General features: G+C 45.1%; 1 protein-coding gene across 9 annotated transcripts in view; it reads left to right on the top strand.

The window, feature by feature from the left end:
- The window catches only part of MTCL1 (microtubule crosslinking factor 1), a 138,279-nt gene extending 115,142 nt beyond the window's left edge, over window positions 1-23,137 (top strand). For 5 of the 9 annotated variants that reach the window (XM_054537664.2, XM_024235854.3, XM_024235855.3 and 2 more), the window contains 5 exons: window positions 4,032-4,286; window positions 9,316-9,612; window positions 11,821-11,852; window positions 15,054-16,587; window positions 21,963-23,137. In XM_054537664.2, the coding sequence (XP_054393639.1) occupies window positions 4,032-4,286; window positions 9,316-9,612; window positions 11,821-11,852; window positions 15,054-16,587; window positions 21,963-22,196 (2,352 nt within the window). In that variant the 3' untranslated portion in view covers window positions 22,197-23,137. Of the gene's footprint in view, window positions 1-4,031; window positions 4,287-9,315; window positions 9,613-11,820; window positions 11,853-15,053; window positions 16,588-19,261; window positions 19,319-21,962 lie in introns of all 9 variants that reach the window. The other 4 variants (XM_063716846.1, XM_024235856.3, XM_054537662.2 and 1 more) reach the window with 3 other exon arrangements.
- The last annotated feature ends 471 nt before the right edge of the window (window positions 23,138-23,608 follow it).

The following is a 23,608-nucleotide window of genomic DNA, read 5'->3' as shown; positions in this document are numbered from 1 at the left end:
TCCACTAAAATTTAGCGTGTCCTCCGGTTATAAACATAGGCAACAAGCCCAACAGAAATCACGGATCTTTTTGAAAGGAAGTATGGAATGAAAGAATAAAAAGTAATCACGCATCTCTCCATTTCCCGTTACAATTGTTGTGGATATCCCAGAATTAACATTGAGGAGGAGACTTTTGGCTTCACCAAGCTGCCACCTGGGTCCACAGTAAAAACGTTGAAGAGGCTTGGGTTGCAGAGATTGGAGGTGAGAGGGGTAACTCTGAAGTAAAGCAGCAGCAGTGGAGAAGGAGTGGAGGACACACACCTGAAAAAAGTGGAGCGAGGAGAGAGTGGCCGGGCCTGGTGGCCGGTTCATGAGACGCCGTGGAGCAGCAGGTACCTCGCACGGCTGTCAGGTTTCTAGTGCGGGTGCCTGGGCGATGGGCCGTCACTAAGACGGGAACACAGAGAGAGAACCAGTTGGGATGGAAAGGGGACAGGTTGGATTTGAGGTGTGTGTCATCACAGGCACTGGGACTTGAAAAGGGCTGGGCTGAAGACGTATATACCTGGGTGTGAATGAGGAGGTGGGAGGCAGGGCCATGGAGGACTCTCCAGGACTGTGCATAGAATGAAAGGAACTCATAGAAGGAACCAAAATATTCATTTTCCAGAAATTAGTGGAGGGAGAAGAGATTGGAAAGGAGCAGCCAGAGAAATTTATGAAAATCCAAAGCAAATGCTGTCCCAGAAGCCAAAGGGAGAGACACCATGGCGTTCCAAGTGGAGTTCAGCGATATCAGATGCTTTGAAGAGGACAGGACAGATGAAGGATAAAAAGTTTTGTTGAACTTGGCAGTGAGGAGGTCACTGGAAAACTTGACAAGAACAGTTGCCGTCAGGTGTGCGGGGCTGAAACACTGTGCGCTGTGCCGAGGGACAGAAGTTGAGTTTGGCGGTGAAGGGGAAAGAAGGAGCACAGACAGTGCAGTAATAGGAGCCGCGGGGTCACAGGGGCGCCTGTCGGGTGAGACCTGACAGCGTAGGGCCACTGATGACACGAGGTCCCTCAGTAGGCGGGGGAATTGGGCTCTAAGCATTGAGGGGAGGGGGTGACCCTGACCATGAGAGACCTGAGAGGTGTGGACACAGAGGAGTTTGTGGGCAGAAGGAATGTCCCTTCACTGTCTTCACAAAGCAGGTGAGCAGAGGTGATGTGGGGCCCAGGAAGGGGTATGCTGCATGAGGAGATTCTAAAGAGAGGACCTGTTGGTGGCTGGAAGCATCTACAGGTGAACAGACATACCTGCGAGGGGCTCAGCAGCCTCTTTCATTCTGGGTTACGTGGACTTCCAGCAGCTCTTTTAAACTGGGATTTTGTGGTGCTTGGTGCTTTTCTGGTAGTCTTCTGGTCAACACTGGAGGTTTCTCCCCTCTTTTGTTCCTGCATTCTTTCTACTTAAAAAAAGTTTTATTTTCCCCAGATTTACATTTTATAAATAATTGATCAAGAAGCGTCACCACTGACCTGCGCCCGTGGCTATCATCTGCTTCCTCAAGCCTCTCCCTGCTTTCTCTCCAAGAAGGCCTGAGTTCCACTCAGATTCAGGGACAAAACAGTGTGCTCTCCCCGCTTAATGAAGGGTTTGCCTTTATTACAGAGGCGAGATTCGATGTTAGCTCTCTCCCAGTGAGTCCCTTCTGGGCAAAAACTTTCAGTTTAACTGAGCACACCACCCAGCAGCCTGTCTTAGTCCATTTACTGTTGCTATAAAGGAATACCTGAGGCTGGGTGATTTATTTAACAACAAGGTTTATTTAGCTTACAGTTCTGCAAGCTGCACAAGAAGCATGGTGCCAGCATCTGCTGCTGGAGAGGGCCGGGCTGCTTCCACTCAGCAAAAGGCAAAGGGGAGCCAATGTGTGCAGATCACATGGCAAGAAAGGAAGTACAGGTGGGCGGAGGTGCCAGGCTCTTTTAAACAACCAGCTCTTAAAGAAATAATAGAGGGAGAAGTTACTCACTCCCCGCCTCAGGGCATGAATCTATTCATGAACAGTCCACCCCCATGACCCAGACACCTCCCACTAGGCCCCATCTCCGACACTGGGGATCAGATTTCAACGTGAAGTTTGGGGGACAAACATCCAAACTACAGCACTGACACAGATGTCTTTCTAAATATAATAATACTGGGTGGTTTAAGTCATTAATCTTTTTATATATCTATATAATTTATATATATTTATATATTTTATATATATTATAATTTATATTTTATATATCTTTATATATAAATATATATCTTTATATATATAAATATATATCTTTATATATCTAAATATATATCTTTATATATATCTAAATATATATCTTTATATCTAAATATATATCTTTATATATATCTAAATATATATCTTTATATATATCTAAATATATATCTTTATATATATCTTTGTATATATCTAAATATATATCTTTATATATATCTAAATATATATCTTTATATATATCTTTATATATATCTAAATATATATCTTTATATATATCTTTATATATATCTAAATATATATCTTTATATATATATGTATCTTTGTATATATGGTCTCAAAAGTTAAAAGAATCTGTTCAGACATGGATAATCAGCTATGAATTATTTTAGTGTGTCTTGAAGTAACTCATTTTAAGAAAGTTAATTGAACTCTACATATGAATAATGGTTACTGACTTACCATGTCCCTTAGGCAAGTCCCTAAAGCACTGAGCTGCCATTTCTTCACAAATAAACTGGGAATAAGGATACCTATACATATTTACAGGATTGCAGTAGACACCAAATGAGGCAATCTATGTGAAAGGCCTTCCTTTGAAAAGTATACAATTTGTTAAAATTGTGCACTTAATGAAATATAAGAGATTGCTTATGAGGATAAAAACAAGACACTGAACAGCAAGCTGTTGTGCAGTTTTAGTGTTTGCCGTGCAGTTTTAGTGTTTGCCCTAAGGTTTATAATATACATATTTAATTAATCAGAGTCTACCTTGAAATCCTATTAGGCTACTTTTCATGCTGCCTGAGGAAACTGCAACAGTATATTCCCAGTTCCTTCCCATCCTCTGTGCTATTGCTGTCATAGTTTACCTCTACATATTCTATAAACACACAACACATTGTAACAATTTTTGCTTTAGATAATCAAATATTAAAAACAAAACAGAAATAATGAGTTTTATATTTACATAGATGTCATTTCCAGTGTTTATTTTCTGTATAGATCAAAGTGGCTGTTGGTATATTCCTTCTGCCTAAAGAACTTCCTTTTTCATTTCCTGAAGTGCAGTTCTGTTGGCAATGGTTTTTTTTGTTTTTTTCAGTTTTCATTTGTTGAAAAGTGTTTTCCTTCTTTTTTGAAAGATACTGTTTCTGTGTACAGAATTGTGTCTAGGTTGAGATCTTCTTTCTTGAACACTTTAGATGCCACTCCATCATCTTCTGACTTGCAAAGTTGCTGATGAGAAGTCTCCTGGAATTCTCGTCTTTGTGCCTCTATGACATGTGTCATTTTTCCCTGTCTTTAAGGTCTTCTCTTTGGTTTTCACGAGTTTGAGTACATAAGATGTAGAGTCTTGTTTGGTTTTGATATTTAACCTCCTGGGTATTTGACAAATATTTACTGAAAACTATTAGGTTCTGTCACTGTCCCATCCGTAGGTTCCATATAGGAGCTAAGGATATAGGGACGGACATGGTACCTGCCCACAAGGAGTTACACAGAAGTACAGGCAAGAGATAGTGGTGACTTACACTAGGAGAGTGGAGCAGGAAAGCTGGCCATGGGAAGCTCAGTTTACTCACCGCTTAACATTCTTTGTGACTGTGTCCAACGCTCTTAATTAGGACTTTAAAAATAAAATTTGTTTATACTATGGGATTGGTCAAATCTTGGTTTAAACATATTTCCAGGGATCACATGTAAATGTGCTGAGACTTCATCCTTGAATGCAAGACTTGTCAGAGAGGGAATTCCTAAGTCTCTTCTCCTTGACAGCTGGAAGAGGAGACTGAGAACAAGTTGGGAGAACTAGGCTCCTCCGCTGAGAGCAAGGGGGCCTTGAAGAAGGAGAGAGAGGTGCACCAGAAGCTCCTGGCCGACAGTCACAGCCTGGTCATGGACTTGCGCTGGCAGATCCATCACAGCGAGAAGAACTGGCACCGGGAGAAGGTGGAACTTCTCGACCGCCTGGACAGAGATCGGCAGGAGTGGGAGCGGCAGAAGAAGGAACTCTTGTGGAGGATAGAGCAGGTAAGGAGGCACCCCGGGGCCCTGGAGCATAGGCACAGAGTGTAGACTACTCAGTGGACCCAGAAAGCAAAAACACTAGGCTGCTTCGTGGTCCTTGCAGTATCAGGATGCATGGGCTTCCAAAGGAAGAGAGAGAAATACTAGAATTGCTTGTGTTGGAGACCTAGGCTCATGCCTCTTCATGACACAGATCTTTTCATTGCAAAGTTCATAGGTAACTCTCCTATGTGTACATGTGGTAGTGGCAGAGCGGGGTGGGTGGGGGTTGTGGGAGCGGGGGATAACTTTTTAAAGGAATTTAAAGACTAAACTAGAAAGAGGAGGTTATTTCAGGTCTTATTCAGTTGAAAACAAACTATAACTTTTAAGTTTGCCACTAAAGATGTGGTCACAGTGACTGCTCCACCTTGAATGGAATTGTCATTAGAAAAGAAATTGCTGAATTCAGGTGGAAGTCAGGCTGTTTGCTGGTGATGTTTCTGCTGTGGATATTGCTGAGCTGTGATTAGATGGACCATAGTTGAGAGGTAGCTGGTAGCTCATCATCTTCAGCTAAACAAACAATTCAGAAACTCAGATGAATTTGGGTAGGAGGGGGGTAGTCATTTTTCTGCCAATATAACCATTTTCTGCATTGCATCAGACTTAGAACAGTTTGCATAGTTGCAGTAGTTCCTGAGGGATACACATTAAATTGATGAAGACTTGGAATTCTTCCCTGGCTGGATTTTTACATAGTATACATTTTGTGTATTTCAGCCAGTCCCACACTTATAAATTTATGAGGTCTCAAGGAAATGTATTAATCAGTAAGAAATTGAGCTCAGGAAAAATCACCTCATTACTCTATTTTAAATACCCATAGAGCCTTTTGAAAAATGTGCTCTATTATCCATAGACATGGTGCCTGTGTTACGCAGGTACAATGACAAAGGTGAGTGTATGCATATGTTGGATAGGGAGGGAGGCAGAATGAACTAAATGGTAAAAAAGACCAAGAGCCTTTGGCTTGGAAACCACTAAGAAGAATAAAATACACTGCAGGTGAGCTATGATCCCCACTGCATTCCAGCCTGGGTGACAGACCGAGACCCCGTCTCCAAAAAAACAAAAGAAGGAAAGTGCACTGCAGATAGAAAAGCTGAAACTCTTCATAGGTTTGACCACTTACACAAATGAGTCACCTTACTAATCTTTGATATTCCCCAAATCCTATCAAGAGGAATGCTGGCCATTTCCTTTCTGGCTTGGAAATGCAGCACTTGTGAAGAGTCTCCTGTATTAAATCTCCTGTATGTCTGTGCTCTATGGTTAGGTGGAAATTTTAGGGATAGAAGTGGCATATATTCTTTAAAAATGGCCACTAATTTATTATATCCAACTTAGTTGACCGGTGTCACAGTAACTCCAGGCAACTTGTCGCCAGGGAGCTTCATTCTTGGCCCGTGCTCTAGGGCCACTCACTTTTTATGTCCCTCCTGTACCCCAGTGAGGCCATCATGATCCCTGCCATGCCCCCTTTAGGGTGCCCTTTGCCTGTTAGCCATGGTGGCTTGTTGGACTTGTCACAGGTTTCATTTCTTTGGGAAGTCACACCTTGGATATAAATTAAGCAAGTCTTTTAGGTTTTTATTTTTACTTTTGGGAATGAAGAATTTCTAGTAAAGGAAAAATTAGATACATGTGGTGATACTCAACTTTTGAAAAGTCGGTGACTTAAAGATGAGCCACAGCCTCATTTTGAGAGTATATTTTGGAAAGGTAGTAGTGGTCAGGAGCTGACCTCCAATTCCAAGTTATCAGTATTGAAACAGTTCAGCCAAACTGACAGCCTCAGAACCCAGTCCTCAAGGTGGACATCTTTGAGCATCATAGATCTGAAACACGTGAGTTTCGGGCATGCATCTGTTCCTGAAATCTGTGTGATGGATCCCACAGTTTTTGTACAATGATGTCATTGCTCTTTTTAGAAGAGGATTGGTTACAAATGAACTGATGCTTCAGACATGCAATTGTGGCTTTCAAAAATAAACCTGGCCTTTTCCCCAAAATATTAAACATTTTTAAAGAAGATTTCTTAAATCTCAGTGCCCCGTCCTGAAATGAGGTAAAGCAATTATAGGCATTAACCAGACTTCCTGAAAAGAGGATATTGGTTCAAGTGTGTATGGGTGTATATAGATTTTGTTCATTTATCAGTTATTGGGTTGCTTGTTCATTTAACTTTTAGCTACATACTCCGTAGATAAATGAGAGATGTAACTGAACATTCTTCACAATGTATACTCTCAACATTTGACTACTTGGTAAGCCATATAATATAACCTTGACTGTGATAACCTAATACAGATGGTGAAAGCAGTAACACTAAATCCATTTTCCACTTTCAGAACACATGCTTCATACTTGTCCGGTGTCATTAAATTCCTACATAATTTCTGCACCACATGAGGCATGTTATGTGATGTATGACTGTGGGAATGTGGCTAAGGTCATATAACACATTTTCTCTCTCTTATCAGCGTCTCTTGTCTCAATCCAAGTTTGATTGTGGGGTGGGGGTAGGAGACTTTAATGGAGTCACACTACATTTCTCCTTAGAATTGTTGAGTTCCCAGTTAACATGCAGATGATGTAAAACTTGCTGTTACATTTGCTGTACTTATCAAGCTAAAAAGTGTCATCCATTCATTCTCCTTCCAGTAACTTTCTTAAATCAGCTGCCATTCTTTTAAAAAATCCATTCTTTTAAAACCTGTTTGCAAAGTGGCCTTTTTTCTTTCTACCAGTCTGGGGAAGGTGACACTCTCGAGGGTTTATTGTTTCCTGTATTAAAATACAAATCTTCAAAGTGTTCGACTTGCATTAAAAGTTGTTTTACTTCAAGATTGCAAGTAGGTGCTGATGCTGGCTGAAATGACTCCTATAGGAAACCTTCCCCCTCTGAGGACTCGTTCTATTACAACACCCCAGAGGCATCTTAGCAGCAGATATCTCCACCACAACCACTCCAGTTCATTTTTAGGAAACCTAACACTTAGCAGCTTGAGTACAAGTTGCTCCTGGCTGCCTGGGTTTATTTTTGAAATCCTGCTTTACTGAGTTAGAAGGTGCTTGTTCATAGCTCTCCTCTTTAGTCATTCTTTTCCCCCTTCACTCACACCCTCAGTGCACATTTGCAACTTCAGATGGGATTCTTGCATTTTAATTTCTTGCCCAAAATAGCTTAGAGATGATCACGTGTTGAAACTAAATTGTGCCGACATGCATTAACTGAACATATAAAAAGCCTTCCTTTTTTTTTTTTTAAAGAAAGCAGTTAGCGTCTTTAAGAAAACTGCAAAGAACTGTGTCATCATCAGGGAAGAGGAGGAGAGAGCAGAGGGGCAGAGCTAAAACGTAGAGTTTTTAGGTTTTCCTGGGTCCCTAATTTGACTGTGAACTGCCTCAGATGCTAACATGTAAGCTTTGGCTAAATGAGACTCCATCTTTCTCAAAGGTAAAGATAAATCTCTGTTCTGCCACCTTAGAAATTACTAACAATGAGCAAACGTCCTTTTGTCTTTACTGTCTCATATGGCTTTCTTCCTGACTATACAGAAACCATATTTACATCCAACTTGTGGATGAATGCTCAAATTAGGACACAGAGATGCAGTTTGTAGTGATGCTTAAAAAAAAATGAATTGATCTGCATTCAAGGAGGTTTTAGAATTTCCTGGAACAGTCTCAGCGCTTGAGGACTTCAAATCATTATTTGGCCGCTCCTTCAGGTCAAATCCAAATGTCACTTTCATCTTTCAGATACTTTACTTATTCAAAAGAGCAGTCAATCCAGTAGTGTGAGCTTGTCATCCAATAAAGGCACCATTAAAGATTCATAGGCGGAAATAGCTTCAGGTCTCAGTTGTGCTTTCTGTGGCTGTTTTAGAAAGGGAAGCAATGAGGAGGGATCAGGAGAATGGAGTGGAAGCTGGTGAGGGCTCCTCTGGGGAGGGAGGCCGTGCGCCCTGCAAGCCATTTGCCTGCCTGCCTCAGCAGTTCCTTGTGATTTCATATGGGCTCCCTTCCTGAGCCACCTCCACGAAATCTCCATCTAGTGCCGCAAAACAGCCCAGAAAGGCATAATGCGTTTATGTGGGCTGGGCTCCCACTAGACGGCATGACTCAGGTGAGCCCACGTTCACAACCCATCTTACAGATAAGGAAACTGTGAGCTCAGGAGAGTCGAGAACTTGCACCTGCCTGCGAATCAGCAAGCCACACATTAATGGTTCCAACTCAGGTCTTCTAACTCCAGGTGGCCCTGTGCTTGCCCACTACCGCTTCTTGAGTTCAACCAAGTCAGGGAAAAAAGTATGACTCTAACGTAATGTGGCTTTTTTTTTCTTCACTCAGTCATACCAGATCTTTACTTGCCTTTATAGCTAAGTTTTTATCCTCTCAAATAAAGTGTAAGTTATATTTAACACCAAATGGTTGCAAACTCAAGTTTGCTCACTTGAATTACTGATAGGACCTGTTCCACATGCCCTGGGGCTAGTTAGGAAAATCAGATTCACACTCAGAAGTTTGCTGTCACTGATAGTATTCCACTGAGTATGTCTTCACTTCTGAAGGAAGTTCCAAAGAGAGTTTTAAACATGTTCTTTAGATTAAAAAATTATTAATTTTTAATTATTAATTAAAAGTATTAGATTAAAAAATAGTAATAAATGTAGAATTTCCCATGAGCACAACACTCAGAGTTATGTACAATAACACATATATTGGTGTCAGAAAGAGTTCACCATACTTGTATGTGGTTAATGCAGATTTTCTGGGCCAGATAAAATTGTGGGTTTCATAAAGCATCTGTAATGTTGTGTTACATTTTGAAATTAAGATCAGAACTTTAAGAACATTTGCTTCTCACAATATTTTTCGAACTGACCTATGTGTAATTGCAAATTGTGGAGAAACGATGTTCTTAGGGAGACCATCAGACAGAAAAGTGAGGCTAATTATTTTCATTTTTAAAATTCTCAAGTTGCAGAAAGAGAACAGTCCCCGGAGAGGTGGCAGTTTCCTCTGTGATCAAAAAGACGGCAACGTTCGCCCCTTTCCCCACCAGGGAAGCCTCCACATGCCCCGTCCTGTGGCCATGTGGCCTTGTGCAGACGCCGACTCCATCCCGTTTGAAGACCGGCCACTGTCCAAGCTGAAGGAGTCGGACAGGTGCTCGGCCAGTGAGAATCTCTACCTGGATGCCTTGTCCCTGGATGATGAGCCAGAAGAGCCACCAGCCCACAGGCCCGAGAGGGAGTTCAGGAACAGCCTCACTGAGGTCAGCCAGGTTTTGTCTATCCTAGTTAACTACTGTGGAATGAGGGAGCTGCCATGAAACCTAAGAGGCATCTGCCAGATTCCTCTCCTGGCAGGCTCCAGCACTTTTGCATACAGCAACCTCCGAATTGAGTAAAAATGAAATCTTCACAACACCAAGGGTTTTGCTTCACCCTGAATTAGCATGCTTTGCTGTCAGTTTAACTTTGCCCCCTTGTCTCAGGTTTAAAAATACTGGACTAGAGTCCTATACAAAAGGAAGGTCTCACAAATAAGTGTGTCCCATAAAACACACAAGAGGAAGTAAATAATTCTGGGAAGTGTATATGCTCAACTTTTTCTTCTTTCTTTTGATTTTTTTGGAGATGGAGGTCTCACTCTCTTGCCCAGGGTGGAGTGTAGTGTCCGATAACGGCTCACCACAGCCTTGACCTCCTGGGCTCAATTGATCCTTCCCCCTCAGCCTCCTGAGTAGCTGGGACCACAGGCACATGCTACCATGCCTGGCTATTTTATTTTATTTTATTTTTTAAGTAAAGACAGGGTCTCCCTATGTTGCCCAAGCTGGTCTCGAACTCCTGGGCTCAAGTGATCTGTCTGCCTTGGCTTCCCAAAGTGCCGGGATTACACTTGGCTTCCCAAAGTGCCTCAACTTTTCTTGAAATAATAGTACAGTCTTCTGATTCTAGAAAACTAATAACCAAAAATATTCTGGGCAAAGGGGAAAAAAATCCAACACTTAGAAACCTTACATAACTTAGACCACCAAATGGGTGAGCTAAGCTGTAGACATTTCTATGGCACAGCATTAGTTATATTTTTCTGGTTTTAATAGTTTTAAAACCTTGTTTTAAAAGTTGTTCTAGGGCTGGACGTGGTGGCTCATGCCTGTAATCCCAGCACTTTGGGAGGCCGAGGCAGGTGGATCACGAGGTCAGGAGATCGAGACCATCCTGGCTAACATGGTGAAAGCCCGTCTCTACTGAAAATACAAAAAAATTAGCCAGGCGTGGTGGCGGGTGCCTGTAGTCCCAGCTACTTGGGAGGCTGAGGCAGGAGAATGGCATGAACCCAGGAGGCGGAGCTTGTGGTGAGCCAAGATCGCGCCACTGCACTCCAGCCTGGGCAACAGAGCAAGACTCCATCCAGAAAAAAAAGTTGATTCTAGGACTCATTACCTGTGAAGCAGTTCAACAGTTGCTGCACCTATCATTTGGTCTCCTAAACACTTAAGACTTAGAAGAGTTCATATCAAATAGTGTTATTGAAATATGCAGAAATTATATTTCACTCACATCAGTAAGGTCAAATGCCTTATCCTCAGCAATGTGTATCAGGTTGATAGGACATTGCCACAGTCCCACCCTATCTGATCTATTGGCAATCTTATACAGTCCAATTACATAGTAGAGGTAACATGGGGTGGGGTCAGGAGCCTGTGCGTGGGTTCCAGCCCACTGGAACCTGCATGGCAGAGACAAGGGGCATGCTCATTAAGGGGAAGGGTACCCCTTGCTATTTACTGTCTTGAAAAATATGCTTCCATTACTGTTAGTCAGAGGCTTGCTGCTTCAAAACCACATCAGCACAAGAGTGTTTTCTTAGTAGACAACCTTGTGTTTATGTTGTTCTCTACAAACACAGCTATCATTCTTCTTAAAGGGGAAGGCACTGTAGCTTTGCCTCTGATTCTAAATGGGAATGTTTAAAACCAACCAAGTGCCCGAGTCTAAGGATGTCACGCCAACTTCTACAGCAAGATTGGGACCACTAATGTTACTCTATCACCTTCCATCTTCCTCTCTAACATAACACACACTCTCTCTCTCTCTCTCTCAGTCTCACTCTCACTCTCACACTTAGGTTGTTACAAATCCCGTTTTGAAATTCATGTAGTCGGTGAGGTCCTTTGAGGAAGCACAGAAGAGCCACCTCCTCCATGACAAAGTTTATAGCCAGTTGTTCTCACTCATGTGGGCTTCTCCCTGGACTGCAGAAGCTCCAGCCCCTCATCATGCTGTGGACTCGCTTTGATGATTGTACTTCAAAGGCCTCAGGGCAGTAGCACTCCTAACCAGAGCTTGGCCTCAGTGCACATTTTAAATGATGTTTTCCTTGGGGTGCAGAGCAAACGAATCACTTAAGTACATTCAGGGCTTCTAGGCAACCAAAATTAACCGATTCAGATGAAGTTATTTCTTCTTTATAGGAAGAAGAAAATCACAAAGGAAATCTTCAAAGGTAAGTAAGATTGATGAAAATAATAGATTACTAGAATAAAAATGTCTTGGTCTTAAAATTTTGTTTTGTCAGTGCAGTCTATTTTACCACTCTCTTCAAAATGACTTAAAATTATGCCACTTCTAAAGAAGTGGCTGCTTTATTATTCATTTCATAAACGTGGTATTTTTGATTATTAACAAAGAAGTTAGACATGCCGTATCACACATGTATAAGTTTTATGGTAAGGACTTGGTTGTCGTGTTATGTATACAAAGGAATGCTTGTGTTTAGTGGTTTTTGAAAGGTCCATGGAAACCTCTCTTTTCTCATTTAAAGTCTGGGAAAACTCTCTTTTGTATGCTGTGAGACGCTTTATACACTGTATTTAAAAGCTCCACTAAGAGAATTTATTAAAATATTTTCTGGCAGTAGTCCTTGAAGAAGATATATAGTGGTTGATGTGGTTGTTAGTTACACACCAGTTTTTTCCTCCCCAGTTTAATTTTCTCCAGTTTTACTTTTTCTTCATTCTCCAAATGAATACATACCGTTTCTACTACAGGAAATTTCTTCTCGGGCAATTCAACATTTCCAGATCGCCTCATCCTTGATTTTCCTCTGAACTTTGAGTCTGTGAATGACTGTCCTCTTCCCATTTGCTCTCTGCCGTATCTCTGCAGCACCTAGCCGTGCCTGTGGCACACTTCTGTCCTTCACGCTGTCTTCTCTGGTCTTTCTTGGGTGGTACAGGACAGTACTTGAGAGCTCAGGCTCTAGAGCCAAACTGCCTGGGTTGGTTGGTTGGTTGGTTGGTTGGTTGATTTATTTATTTTTGAAATGGAGTCTCGCTCTGTCTCCAGGCTGGAGTGCAGTGGCACAGTCTTGGCTCACTGCAACCTCTGCCCCCTGGGTTCAAGCAATTCTGCATCAGCCTCCCAAGTGGCTAGGATTACAGGCAAACCCCACCATACCTGGCTAATTTTTGTCTTTTAATAGAGACAGAGTTTCGCCACGTTGGCCAGGCTGGTCTCGAATTCCTGACCTCAGGTGATCCACCCGCCTCAGCCTCCCAAAGTGCTGGGATTACAGGCGTGAGCCACTGTGCCCAGCCCAAACTGCCTGGGTTTAAATCGCTTCTGCCTCCTTGGGTAGGTTACTCAACTGCTTTGTGCCTCAGTTTCCTCATCTGTATCCAGGAGGTATTTTGATTATCTTTTTTTTTTTTTTTTTTTTTTTTTGCAGCTTATGTATGTTAATACACATAATGAAAGCAGCACATGGCACAAAACAAACAGTAAACAGAGTTTAGTCATTACACCCTCCCACCTTCCCCATTCACAGCAGCAGCCACATCAGTGTTTCCGGTTAGGCTTTGGAGCAACTGTACTTCACCACTCAAGCCATCAACCTTTATGCTTTCAAAAGTAACACATGCTTGTTATAAAATGTAAATATTGGCTGAGGCAGGAAAATTGCCTGAACCCGGGAGGCGGAGGTTGCAGTGAACCGAGATTGCGCCACTGCACTACATCCTGGGTGACAGAGTGAGACTCCATCTCAAAAAAAAAAAAATAGATAGATAGATAGATACCTCGAAATATCCAAAGTGAAAACTGGATGTGCCCTCCCCACCGCCCCCTTTTCCTCTGATTCCGACTGCCCGGTATGTTTCCACCATACTCTTTTCGATGTAACTGCAAGCGTCTACACACGCTCCAGATGTGCTCTGGGCTTTCTCATCATGGTTTTGTTTGCTTTGGCCACTGCTGAGATTAATGCCTCTGCTTTCTCTGTCTTTCCACCATATCCATCCATGCCCCAGAGGCACTGAGTTCCCACCCAGATAGGTGCCACTGATTTAACTCTGAGACAGTTCCTCTGTGGGCAGAAGTGGGAGTTAGGTGAGCTATGTCCACAGAAATGTGGAAAGGACCAGGGTGTTGGCATGTGTTCGGCACTTACAGTCCCCAGCGAACAGTGTTCTGAAACTCATTATTAATTTAGCAATTCCTTGAATTGAGAAGAAGGAAATTCATACTTGCTGGAAAGCTCATGACCTTGGAACAAATCAACCCATCCCTACCATTGCCCTTCCTTTCCGGCACTGGATATAGCCAGCTTGCAGTTATTCAGAGCACCACTGGACAGTTTGTAGATTATTTCTCATGACAAAAAGATAACAAGATGGAACGCCTAACAGTGTCACTTTTAGCCTGCTGTTTTACCCCACGGTGCTGACCACATGGATGGGTGCCTTGCCCGCAAGGTGAAGCCAGCTGTCAGCAAAGCTGCCCAGAGCTTTGCTGGTTCTGCGTACCAGTGCACACGGTACAGGGGCTTGCTCAGAGCAGACCCCAATTCTGGCCTCATCATCATTAATAGGTCCTATGGAGGAGTGGTCCATACACTCAATCTGGGACCCCTTCCACAGGGCTGGCACTAGTCTAGATCCCTAGGTTTAAGCCTGTGCTTTGTGGCGTGAAAGGAATATCAGTATGTCCTATAAGAATCTGGACATTGAGTCTACAGACACCTCATCTCCCCATCCCACCCCAGCTGGAGGGATTCCAGGCCAAAGAGGTTCTGTTGCCTGAGCCAGCAGGCACAGCCAGCCCCAGCCCCATTCCTGACCACCACTTCTTTGCCCTGGTGGTAGTTGTGCCCGAGCACTCCGGCCACTTTCTGTCTTAGCCTGGAAGCATTGCTGGCACCCCTGCAGCACCTGCCGGGCATGTGAGAGGCATTCAGCGAACTCATGGCAAATTGAAAGTGCTAACACATGGAAGAATCCACACCAAATCTATGTCCATCAGGTGGCAGCTTGCCAAAACCTGGCCATCGCCATGGCTCACCGTCTTCACCCTTCAGTTGTGGTCCGATTGAGTCTCCTGAGAATTCTCACAGAGGCACTGAGGCCTCAAGTGATTCTCCTGTCTTGGCCTCCCAAAGTGTTGGGATTACAGGTGCGAGCCAGAGTTGGTTATATTAAATTCTAACCAACGCAAGGCTTCAGGAACAATTCCAGAGCCACACAGAGTCCAATAAATGCCCACAGGGTAAGTCTGTGAGTGCAGCACATGAGCAGCTGAAAGTGTTCTCCTGGTGTGGGTGGAAGCGGGTGCCTTCACTGACACTTCTCATGCAGGGCAGGACATGGGTGCTGTGGTGTGTCAGAGGCTCCCTGGCAGGTACTGACACCATCTTTTCTGCTTTTCCCAGGGCGGTGTCCGTGTCCTCCATGTCTGAGTTCCAGCGTCTAATGGACATCTCCCCCTTCCTGCCTGAGAAGGGCCTGCCATCCACCAGCAGCAAGGAGGACGTCACCCCACCCCTGTCTCCAGACGACCTCAAGTACATTGAGGAGTTCAACAAGAGCTGGGACTACACACCCAACAGGGGCCACAATGGTGGGGGGCCGGACCTTTGGGCCGACAGGACCGAGGTGGGGCGGGCAGGGCACGAAGACAGCACAGAGCCTTTCCCCGACTCCTCCTGGTACCTGACCACAAGTGTCACCATGACCACGGACACCATGACCAGCCCAGAGCACTGCCAGAAGCAGCCGCTGCGGAGCCACGTCCTCACCGAGCAGTCGGGGGTGCGCGTGTTACACAGCCCGCCTGCCGTGCGCAGGGTCGACAGCATCACGGCGGCGGGTGGCGAGGGTCCCTTTCCCACAAGCAGAGCCAGAGGGAGCCTGGGAGACACCAAGGGGGGCCCTCCAGAACCCATGCTCAGCAGGTGGCCTTGCACCTCTCCTAGGCACTCCCGGGACTATGTGGAGGGGGCACGGCGCCCCCTTGATAGTCCCCTCTGTACCTCCCTGGGGTTTGCCTCCCCACTGCACAGCCTGGAGATGTCCAAGAACTTGAGTGATGACATGAAGGAGGTGGCCTTCTCTGTCAGGAATGCCATCTGCTCTGGCCCTGGCGAGCTGCAAGTCAAGGACATGGCCTGCCAGACCAATGGGTCCCGGACGATGGGGACCCAGACTGTTCAGACCATCAGTGTGGGCTTGCAGACTGAAGCCCTGCGTGGCAGCGGTGTCACCAGCAGCCCCCACAAGTGTCTCACACCAAAGGCTGGGGGCGGTGCTACACCCGTGTCGTCTCCTTCCCGGAGCCTTAGGAGCAGACAGGTGGCCCCTGCTATCGAGAAGGTGCAGGCCAAGTTTGAACGCACATGCTGCTCCCCCAAGTATGGTTCTCCCAAGCTGCAGAGGAAGCCCCTCCCCAAAGCTGACCAGCCAAATAACAGGACGTCACCAGGGATGGCCCAGAAAGGGTACAGTGAGTCAGCCTGGGCCCGTTCCACCACCACAAGGGAGAGCCCCGTGCACACCACCATTAATGATGGCCTCTCCAGCCTCTTCAACATCATTGACCACAGCCCCGTGGTGCAGGACCCCTTCCAGAAGGGGCTGCGGGCCGCCAGTCGGTCTCGCTCAGCAGAGCCCCAACCAGAGCTGGGCCCAGGCCAGGAAACAGGCACCAATTCCCGAGGAAGGTCGCCTAGCCCCATTGGGGTGGGCTCAGAGATGTGCAGGGAGGAAGGGGGAGAGGGCACGCCAGTGAGGCAGGACTTATCTGCTCCCCCTGGCTACACCCTCACTGAGAACGTGGCCCGGATCCTCAACAAGAAGCTGCTGGAACATGCCTTAAAGGAGGAGAGGAGGCAGGCTGCCCACGGGCCCCCGGGTCTCCACAGCGACAGCCACTCGCTGGGGGACACAGCCGAGCCAGGGCCCATGGAGGTAATGAATGCTGAGTGCCCCACACCCTTCCCCACCAGCTCTTCCCTTTAGCTGTGGGTCAGGTTGGGACTTGGGATTATGCTCTGTCATTTGATCTCAGGAATCGTCCATGATTGGTTGTTGGGAGCTGGGGAGGTGTTAGGTTTATGGGAGAATAGAATAGGCGGAAAAATCCTGAGCAACTTTTTTAAAGAAAATGTTATTTTATTGTCCTTGGGAAATCATATAGTACATGGTTTGATTTGGGTTCTGTCACCAGTCTAAGTGATTGATCCTTATTTATCAGGGTGTTTTATTTGGGGTCCGTTTGCCTTCTTTCTGTGTGAATTTGTGCACATGTACAAACTATGGGATAGTTGTGTCAGGCTTTCTGCATACTGCAGACCTTCATATGTGACAACATGAGGTGAGCTGGAGAGGGTCTGGACCACATGAGCACGAGCACATCTCATCAGCAGCTACAAGATCTCGATTCCTGGGCTGGCTTCCTTACAAAACAGCCATCTGGCAGCTCACAAATCACTTACCCTCTGTGGCCATGAGCCCCCCTAGCAGTAAAACCAAGTGAAACAAATAGACAAAATCAAAATCCTGCCCTAATACAATATGATTATCATTATTGCCCTTGATATTACTCACAAATCAATCCACTGTGAATTGGGTTCTGGTTGCATATCCACATGTGGTGTTTTTTGTACACCACTTTACAAAACGCTTCCCATTTCCACTTCAACAGTGAGCAAAATGAAAGCCTGATGATGATGATGCTGGTGGTGATGGCTATGGTGATGCCACTTTGTGGTTCATGCAGCACAGAGAGGACGTGTCTGTCCAGTGAGTGATTCCAACTCGCCAGGAGTCTGGATGAACAGGCTCCACACTGGGAACACCTGGCCCCATGAGCACTCTCCGAGCCAGGCTGCTCCCGCAGATGGCAGGGGTCAGAGGAGGAGGAGGACGGCAGCTTGCTCCTGGTCTGCCCGCTGCTTTCTCGCCAGGACCCGAGCAGCCCTGGCTTCATGGGCAGGGAGAGGAGGAAGGTGTATTGCCTGTTTCACCTGGCCCACGTTTCCCACAAGAGGGTAAAAGATGGCTAGCTTCCCAGTCTGGCCCACCGGTGAATGTTTAACTCAGAATGCAGGCTTGAAATCTGAATAGGTCAGACCTGTGGAACTGCCAATGGCTTGCAGAAATGGCAATTCCATATGGTTCACACCTAATACAAATATTGATACTACATGGCCTACATGCTCCAAGATCTGAGTCTTGGTGATAAAGTTGTTTGCATGCTCTGAGGACAAACTGCTGGTTGAATGTTCTCAGGTGACAAATGGTGTCTTCTTTGGGCTACTGTTACCCCATCCTTCTGGGGTCCTCAGGTAAGTCCTCCTAACGTGGAAGGGTCTGTTTATATGTGAGTGGCCTGCCTTCTTAGGGCTCTGAATCTCATTTGAAATTGGGGCTGTGTCACAAAGCATTAACCGGCTGTCTGTATTGTCTATTTATATTACACACTAAATAGAAAGTATCCTTTAGGAACCAAAAAAATGCTTTGAATTACGAATAGTGAATCCTGCAAGCAAAAATAGGTTCTTGATGGAATCCCAGCATTATGGCATGAAAACGGTTTTATCAGTACAAAGTGGCGCCCAACCCCTTTTGTCCTCCGTAAAGTATTCATTTAGATTTTCTCTTCACTTGGTGTGTTTGCCACCAAAAGAGATGATGTGAAGGGAGCACAGTTGCAGGGACTCAGAGTGGGCATGGAGCACTCATCGGCAGCATCTAAATGCCACGGGCTCTTTTTTCCATTTCTGTTGGAATTTTGCTTGTTCTAGATTCCAGTGGGATTGTTCCTGAATTGATGTAATATATTCAGGCCATTGCAGCCCCTTCCCATTGCTCCATAAATTATGCAGTAGTTCTAGGTATGCATTCCCAAATCCCCAGGACTACTCTGATTCCAAGCCCACCCAGTACCCTGTTGCGGAATCTTTCCCTGAATGTTCACTTAGGCATCCACACCCAGGAGTGATGCAGGTGACAAGAAATCTCCCTTTCTCACTGCACTATCATCCCGTAAGCCATTCAGGCCTCTTTTTCTCTCAACTCTATGGCACTAGTTCAGCAGTGCAGAGAGAAGCCGTGAGGAGTTCCGGTGTGAAGAGAAAGAATCTGAAAATGGAATGCTATTCCTCCCTCCCCTAAGTGGAAAATGTGAGGGGAACTTTTTAGAGTAAGTGGCAGTAGCTTGGCTGTTGTGACCAAAACAAACGCAGGCGTATAATAGTCTCTGTTTTAGATACCAGTCATGCAATTTCCATATCTCTGTTTGCCAAAATGCTGTTTGAAATGTTAAATGCTAAAGGGTGACTCGGAAGCATAGAAACTAGAGGGAGGTCTGTGGCTCCTCCATGGAGTTTCCTTCTCCTCTCTGGGCAGATGGCAGAGGGCAGGCCTGTGTTCCCAGCGCCTGGCCACTTCCCCACACCTGCCTTGGAATGAATGTGCTAGATCTGAGAGCCCGCAAGTCTCTCCTGGTGGCTATCCCTGAGTGAGAGGGACGGTCCTCTACCTCCAGGCTTGCTGACTTTAAACCTTTATTGTTCTCCTGTTTAAAAAACACTTTCCAACCTTCTTGCTTTTCTTTTCTTTCTCTGTCTGTTCTGTCCAGAATCAAACTGTCTTACTAACTGCCCCCTGGGGACTCTAGCCCTGCCTGCCTCACGCTGTAAGTGCTTTCTTCCTTGTTTCCCAACTGTCTGGAGAGGTCGTGTTGTGTAACTCGCAATTGGCACCTGACACTCATCACCTGAGGGAGTTCTGCCCAGTGGAGGCACCCTCGCTCACCCCAAGTTCCAGGAGGTTCGCCTAAACCCAGAAACAGATTGACAAGGCCAGAGACTCATCTGCCCTGCTAGAGGGTTGACCACTCAATGCAAAGAAGGGTTTTTAGGTTATAGAGATTCTGCTGAGATTTCTCCGCTTTTGTACATTTGCAGCCAATATGCTTTCAGAGAATTGAGTAGATACTGGCCAGGAGGAGACATCCTAGGCACAGGGGTCTTGCCTGAGGGGGTCTTTGGGCCCAGCCACCCAGGACTAGTCAACATTTTGGTTACATATGTGCACTGGCATGTGCTGAAATGAGGTGTGACCCTAATGTGATAAGGCTTTTTTTTCATTTTTCAACAACCATACCACAAGGAATGAACCCAAATATATCTTGTCCTTCCAAGTGAGCACCATAGGTGACAGAGTAAATGCTCAATAAATATTTGTTGAATGAATAAACAACAAAATCATCCCCACTCCAAATATCTTGAGAACTTCTCTCAGAATTGCTTTCAGAGTCTGAGTCAAAGCACATGAGAAAAGATATACTTTTTGATCAAGGATATAGTCATCCACCCACCTCATCCACTGGCCTTAATTCAAAGTGTTAAGTACAATAGTATCTGTTGTCAAATACAACAGACGTATCCCCGTGAAAAGATGACAGGGAACACGGGGAGCGCCATTTCACAGAAACGTGCTACAGGGGCAGCATCCCAGGACACCATGCCATGCAGTGACCGCAGTAGCTTCTCGGGAAAGCACAGCGTCATTTGCTTGTACATGCTGGTGTGTTACTAAGGAAAAGGTTCATTCCCTTGAATGCAGACTCACAATGATTCTTCCTTTACAAGCAGAGGCTGGCAAAGAGGGGGTACTGAATGGTCTCATAAAAAGCCTGCTCTTCAGCACCAGCCAGGCGGAACGGGATACAGTGGTGTCAGATAAACCTATGACAGTAGCTTCACCGACACACAACACACACAGAACAGATACACAATACACAACACACACACTACTCTTACAAGGGGAGCACAGACACAAAACACACAGATTTCCCAAACCATGTGTCCCAGCCAAGCACTGTGGGCTGCAGTGAGATGAGGACACAGGAGCACCTTGGGTTAGTCTGCATCCTGGTGGCTGGTGGCGCTGGTGGAGTTTTAACTGGAGAGGTATTTCTGGTTGTCACGGTACTGTTAGCATAATGCTTTGGGAACAGAAGCTTCTCCCTGTGGCCGTATGAAGTTCCAGCCACAAAAGCAGCAGGGAGCATGGAGCATAGTCTCCAGGGCCACTGTTCCTTTTCTGCTGACCCCAGAGGGAGGCAGGGAAACCGCTTGCCCCATTGCTCTTCTGGAAGCCTGTGGCTCCCACGCTGTCCTCGGGCCATGCTGTCTCTGCCGTGTTCCATCTTCTCCCGAGTGACACTGCCCATTCCGTGCAGCCGTCTGTCCTTCCCCCGCTGCTGCTCCCCTGCACTACTGGCTGGGCTGTCCTCATCCTGGTCTTTTCAGTTGCTTGTCACATCTTTTTAAATCCTCCAACTCACTTCCTTTCTTTGAGGGTCCTTGTTCTCTGTCATCCTTCCTGTGCCTTCCATTCAGTTCACCTCGGCTTCCAGTGTCTGAGTGTCACTCCAGCCAGCGGGCTCCACGCTGGGCAACTCAGTTTCCTCATGCCACAGCTTTTTACGTTTCTGTGTATCAGCAAATTCCAAATTTGGGTGTCCTGGTTGCGTAACATGTAAGGACAAGGAGCTCAACATTCTTTAAAAACAAAGTAGCTTGAGAATAAGGATTCTAGGTTATTTGCACATGGTTGAGTGTGTCTTGCATCACCTGTTCTCAGAACATGAGGATGCCTGAAACAAAACCACCAGTACATTCTGATTCTACCTTTTTAAAATGCTGCTGTAATTGAACAGTCATTAAAGAAAACTAGACCCAAATTAAAATTTCTGCCTGCAGCATTTTTGCCATGTTGTGGGAGTTTGTTTAATCTACTCCCAGTCAATTTCAAATAAACAGAGGCAGAGTTCGTTTAAGACGACTGCCATTGCTAACACAACTGAATGAAATCAGAGGTCTCTTTGTGGGCTCCCAGTAGATCCAGGCCCTATAGGACCAGTTCACTTGTCCACTGTAGCTAAATAGATCATACAAAAGGGCCAAATGAAGAGAGCTACCAGTTAGGAATATGATGAAGTGGCCTGTGGAGACCGCTGCCACAGTCACTCTGTAATGTCTTCTGTATACCCCAACCCAATTCTAAAGGAGCTTTGCAAGCTGACTCATCTCACAGTATTGCTGTGTTTAATCATAATTGGTCTCTTCCCATTCATGTCACTGATCATTTGTGTTGAATTCTTTATTATTTTAAGTTATTCTGCATGAGCATAGAAAGTAGTTAATATTCACGAGTTGCCTGTGGTGTATACTTCATCTCACTTGAGTCTGTTGAGAAGTGTGTTTGGGGGAATCATCCACTGGTGACACTGCCGGTCTGAGTAACCCTGTCTCCCTTTCTCGGCTCTGAAGGAACTACCTTGTTCTGCACTAGCTCCGTCCCTAGAGCCCTGCTTCTCCAGGCCCGAGAGACCAGCAAACCGTCGCCCTCCGTCCCGTTGGGCCCCACATTCCCCCACTGCCTCACAGCCTCAGTCACCCGGAGACCCGACGTCCTTGGAGGAGCATGGTGGCGAGGAGCCGCCCGAGGAGCAGCCACACCGAGATGCAAGCTTGCATGGATTATTACAGTATAATTCACTGTAATTTGCATAACCACACCATCACCATGAACAAAACTCTGCCCAAAAGGAGAGATCTAGTTTTCTCAAGGTCAAAGAATGTTTTTTAAAAACACACAGCTGCTGAATGTTCAACCTGTGAAACTGAGATGTTTCTACAATGAAACAGTAAATGTGCCTGTAATAACTTAATTTTTTTCATAGCTCAGAAAACTATTTTTGTCTCCATCTTTTTTACACACAGTATATTAAACGAAAAGGTAAATAAGGTATAAATAGATTTAAAAAAATAAACGTTTTAAAAAATGTACATTTGAAGAGATTCTGAACAGCCTCGCTGTCAATACCTGACTGCCTGTCTGTTAAATTTGCACTGTTATATTTTGGTTCAGTTTATTTCCATGTTGAATTAGAGTGGATTAAGTTAATTTTATTTTGTCAGTGTTACTGTTTTTTAAGAATTTTTTAATGCTTCAGACCGTCTGATTCAGTGAACTTTTTGTAGTGAAAAAGCCATGAAGCCAGTAGACAAGACAGATATTCTGTATACTGGAGGGGATACAGGATGATTTTGAAAAGGTACAAAGTCCTCAGTGGGCTTAGAAAATTCACTGTATGATCCTTATATTATCCTACTTGGCTTGCACGTCTTCGGGTGCATGTATATACCGCTACTGTGTCCTCGCCATCACCTAAATGTGACTCAGTCTGTTCCACTGTAATATGTTGTGAATTTCCTTGTACTGTACTTTTATTGTTGGTCTTCTTGCATCGATGATCCAACAGCAACAACATTTTTAAATTATTGTGAAAAGATTAACTGGCAATGTACAGAGTTTACTCAAAGTTTTCTTAAGGGAAAACACTACAAAAAGTCACGAGGATACCAAATGGAAACACATGATGGTGCCTCTGAGTCTGTGTGAGACCGTGATGAAGTAGAAATAAAGCCCTTCTGAGATGGCAGCATGTCTCGGTCTGTCATTTCACACACCCTCCGTCTTTTCCTAAGGACTCAGATGGAAAGTTTTCTGTAGCTAGGGGAATGAGGGAGAGGAGATCATGTAAAGAGGCAACAGCTGCTAATATATCTTGCTGGGAATGCACTCTTTGGGTACGTGATCATGTTGCAGTTTTACTGTTCCCCATAAGAGAGTCCTAGGATAGAGAGACAGCTTTATTGTTGAAAAGCCAAAACTGTGGTGTGGGCAGGGATGTGAGGAAACTGGTTACCTACAAGTCAGAGTGTGCCCGGCCTCTCCTCCCACTGTGCTCATTAGGAGAGAGGGAGTGGCCAATAACTCTAGAAGAGGCCTTTCCATCTCTGATCCTGAGATGAGCCCGCCTCTTGGTGTTTGGTGGAGTAGAAAAAAGTGATGCTACTGAAGAGCCCAAAAAGAATGATTTCAGGCTGAAGCTTGTGGCTTTAATATTTCA

Source organism: Pongo abelii, chromosome 17, assembly GCF_028885655.2.
Source record: "Pongo abelii isolate AG06213 chromosome 17, NHGRI_mPonAbe1-v2.0_pri, whole genome shotgun sequence".
Taxonomy (NCBI): domain Eukaryota; kingdom Metazoa; phylum Chordata; class Mammalia; order Primates; family Hominidae; genus Pongo; species Pongo abelii.
Note: the sequence above shows the minus strand (reverse complement) of the source record. Positions and strands in the feature narration are given on the sequence as shown.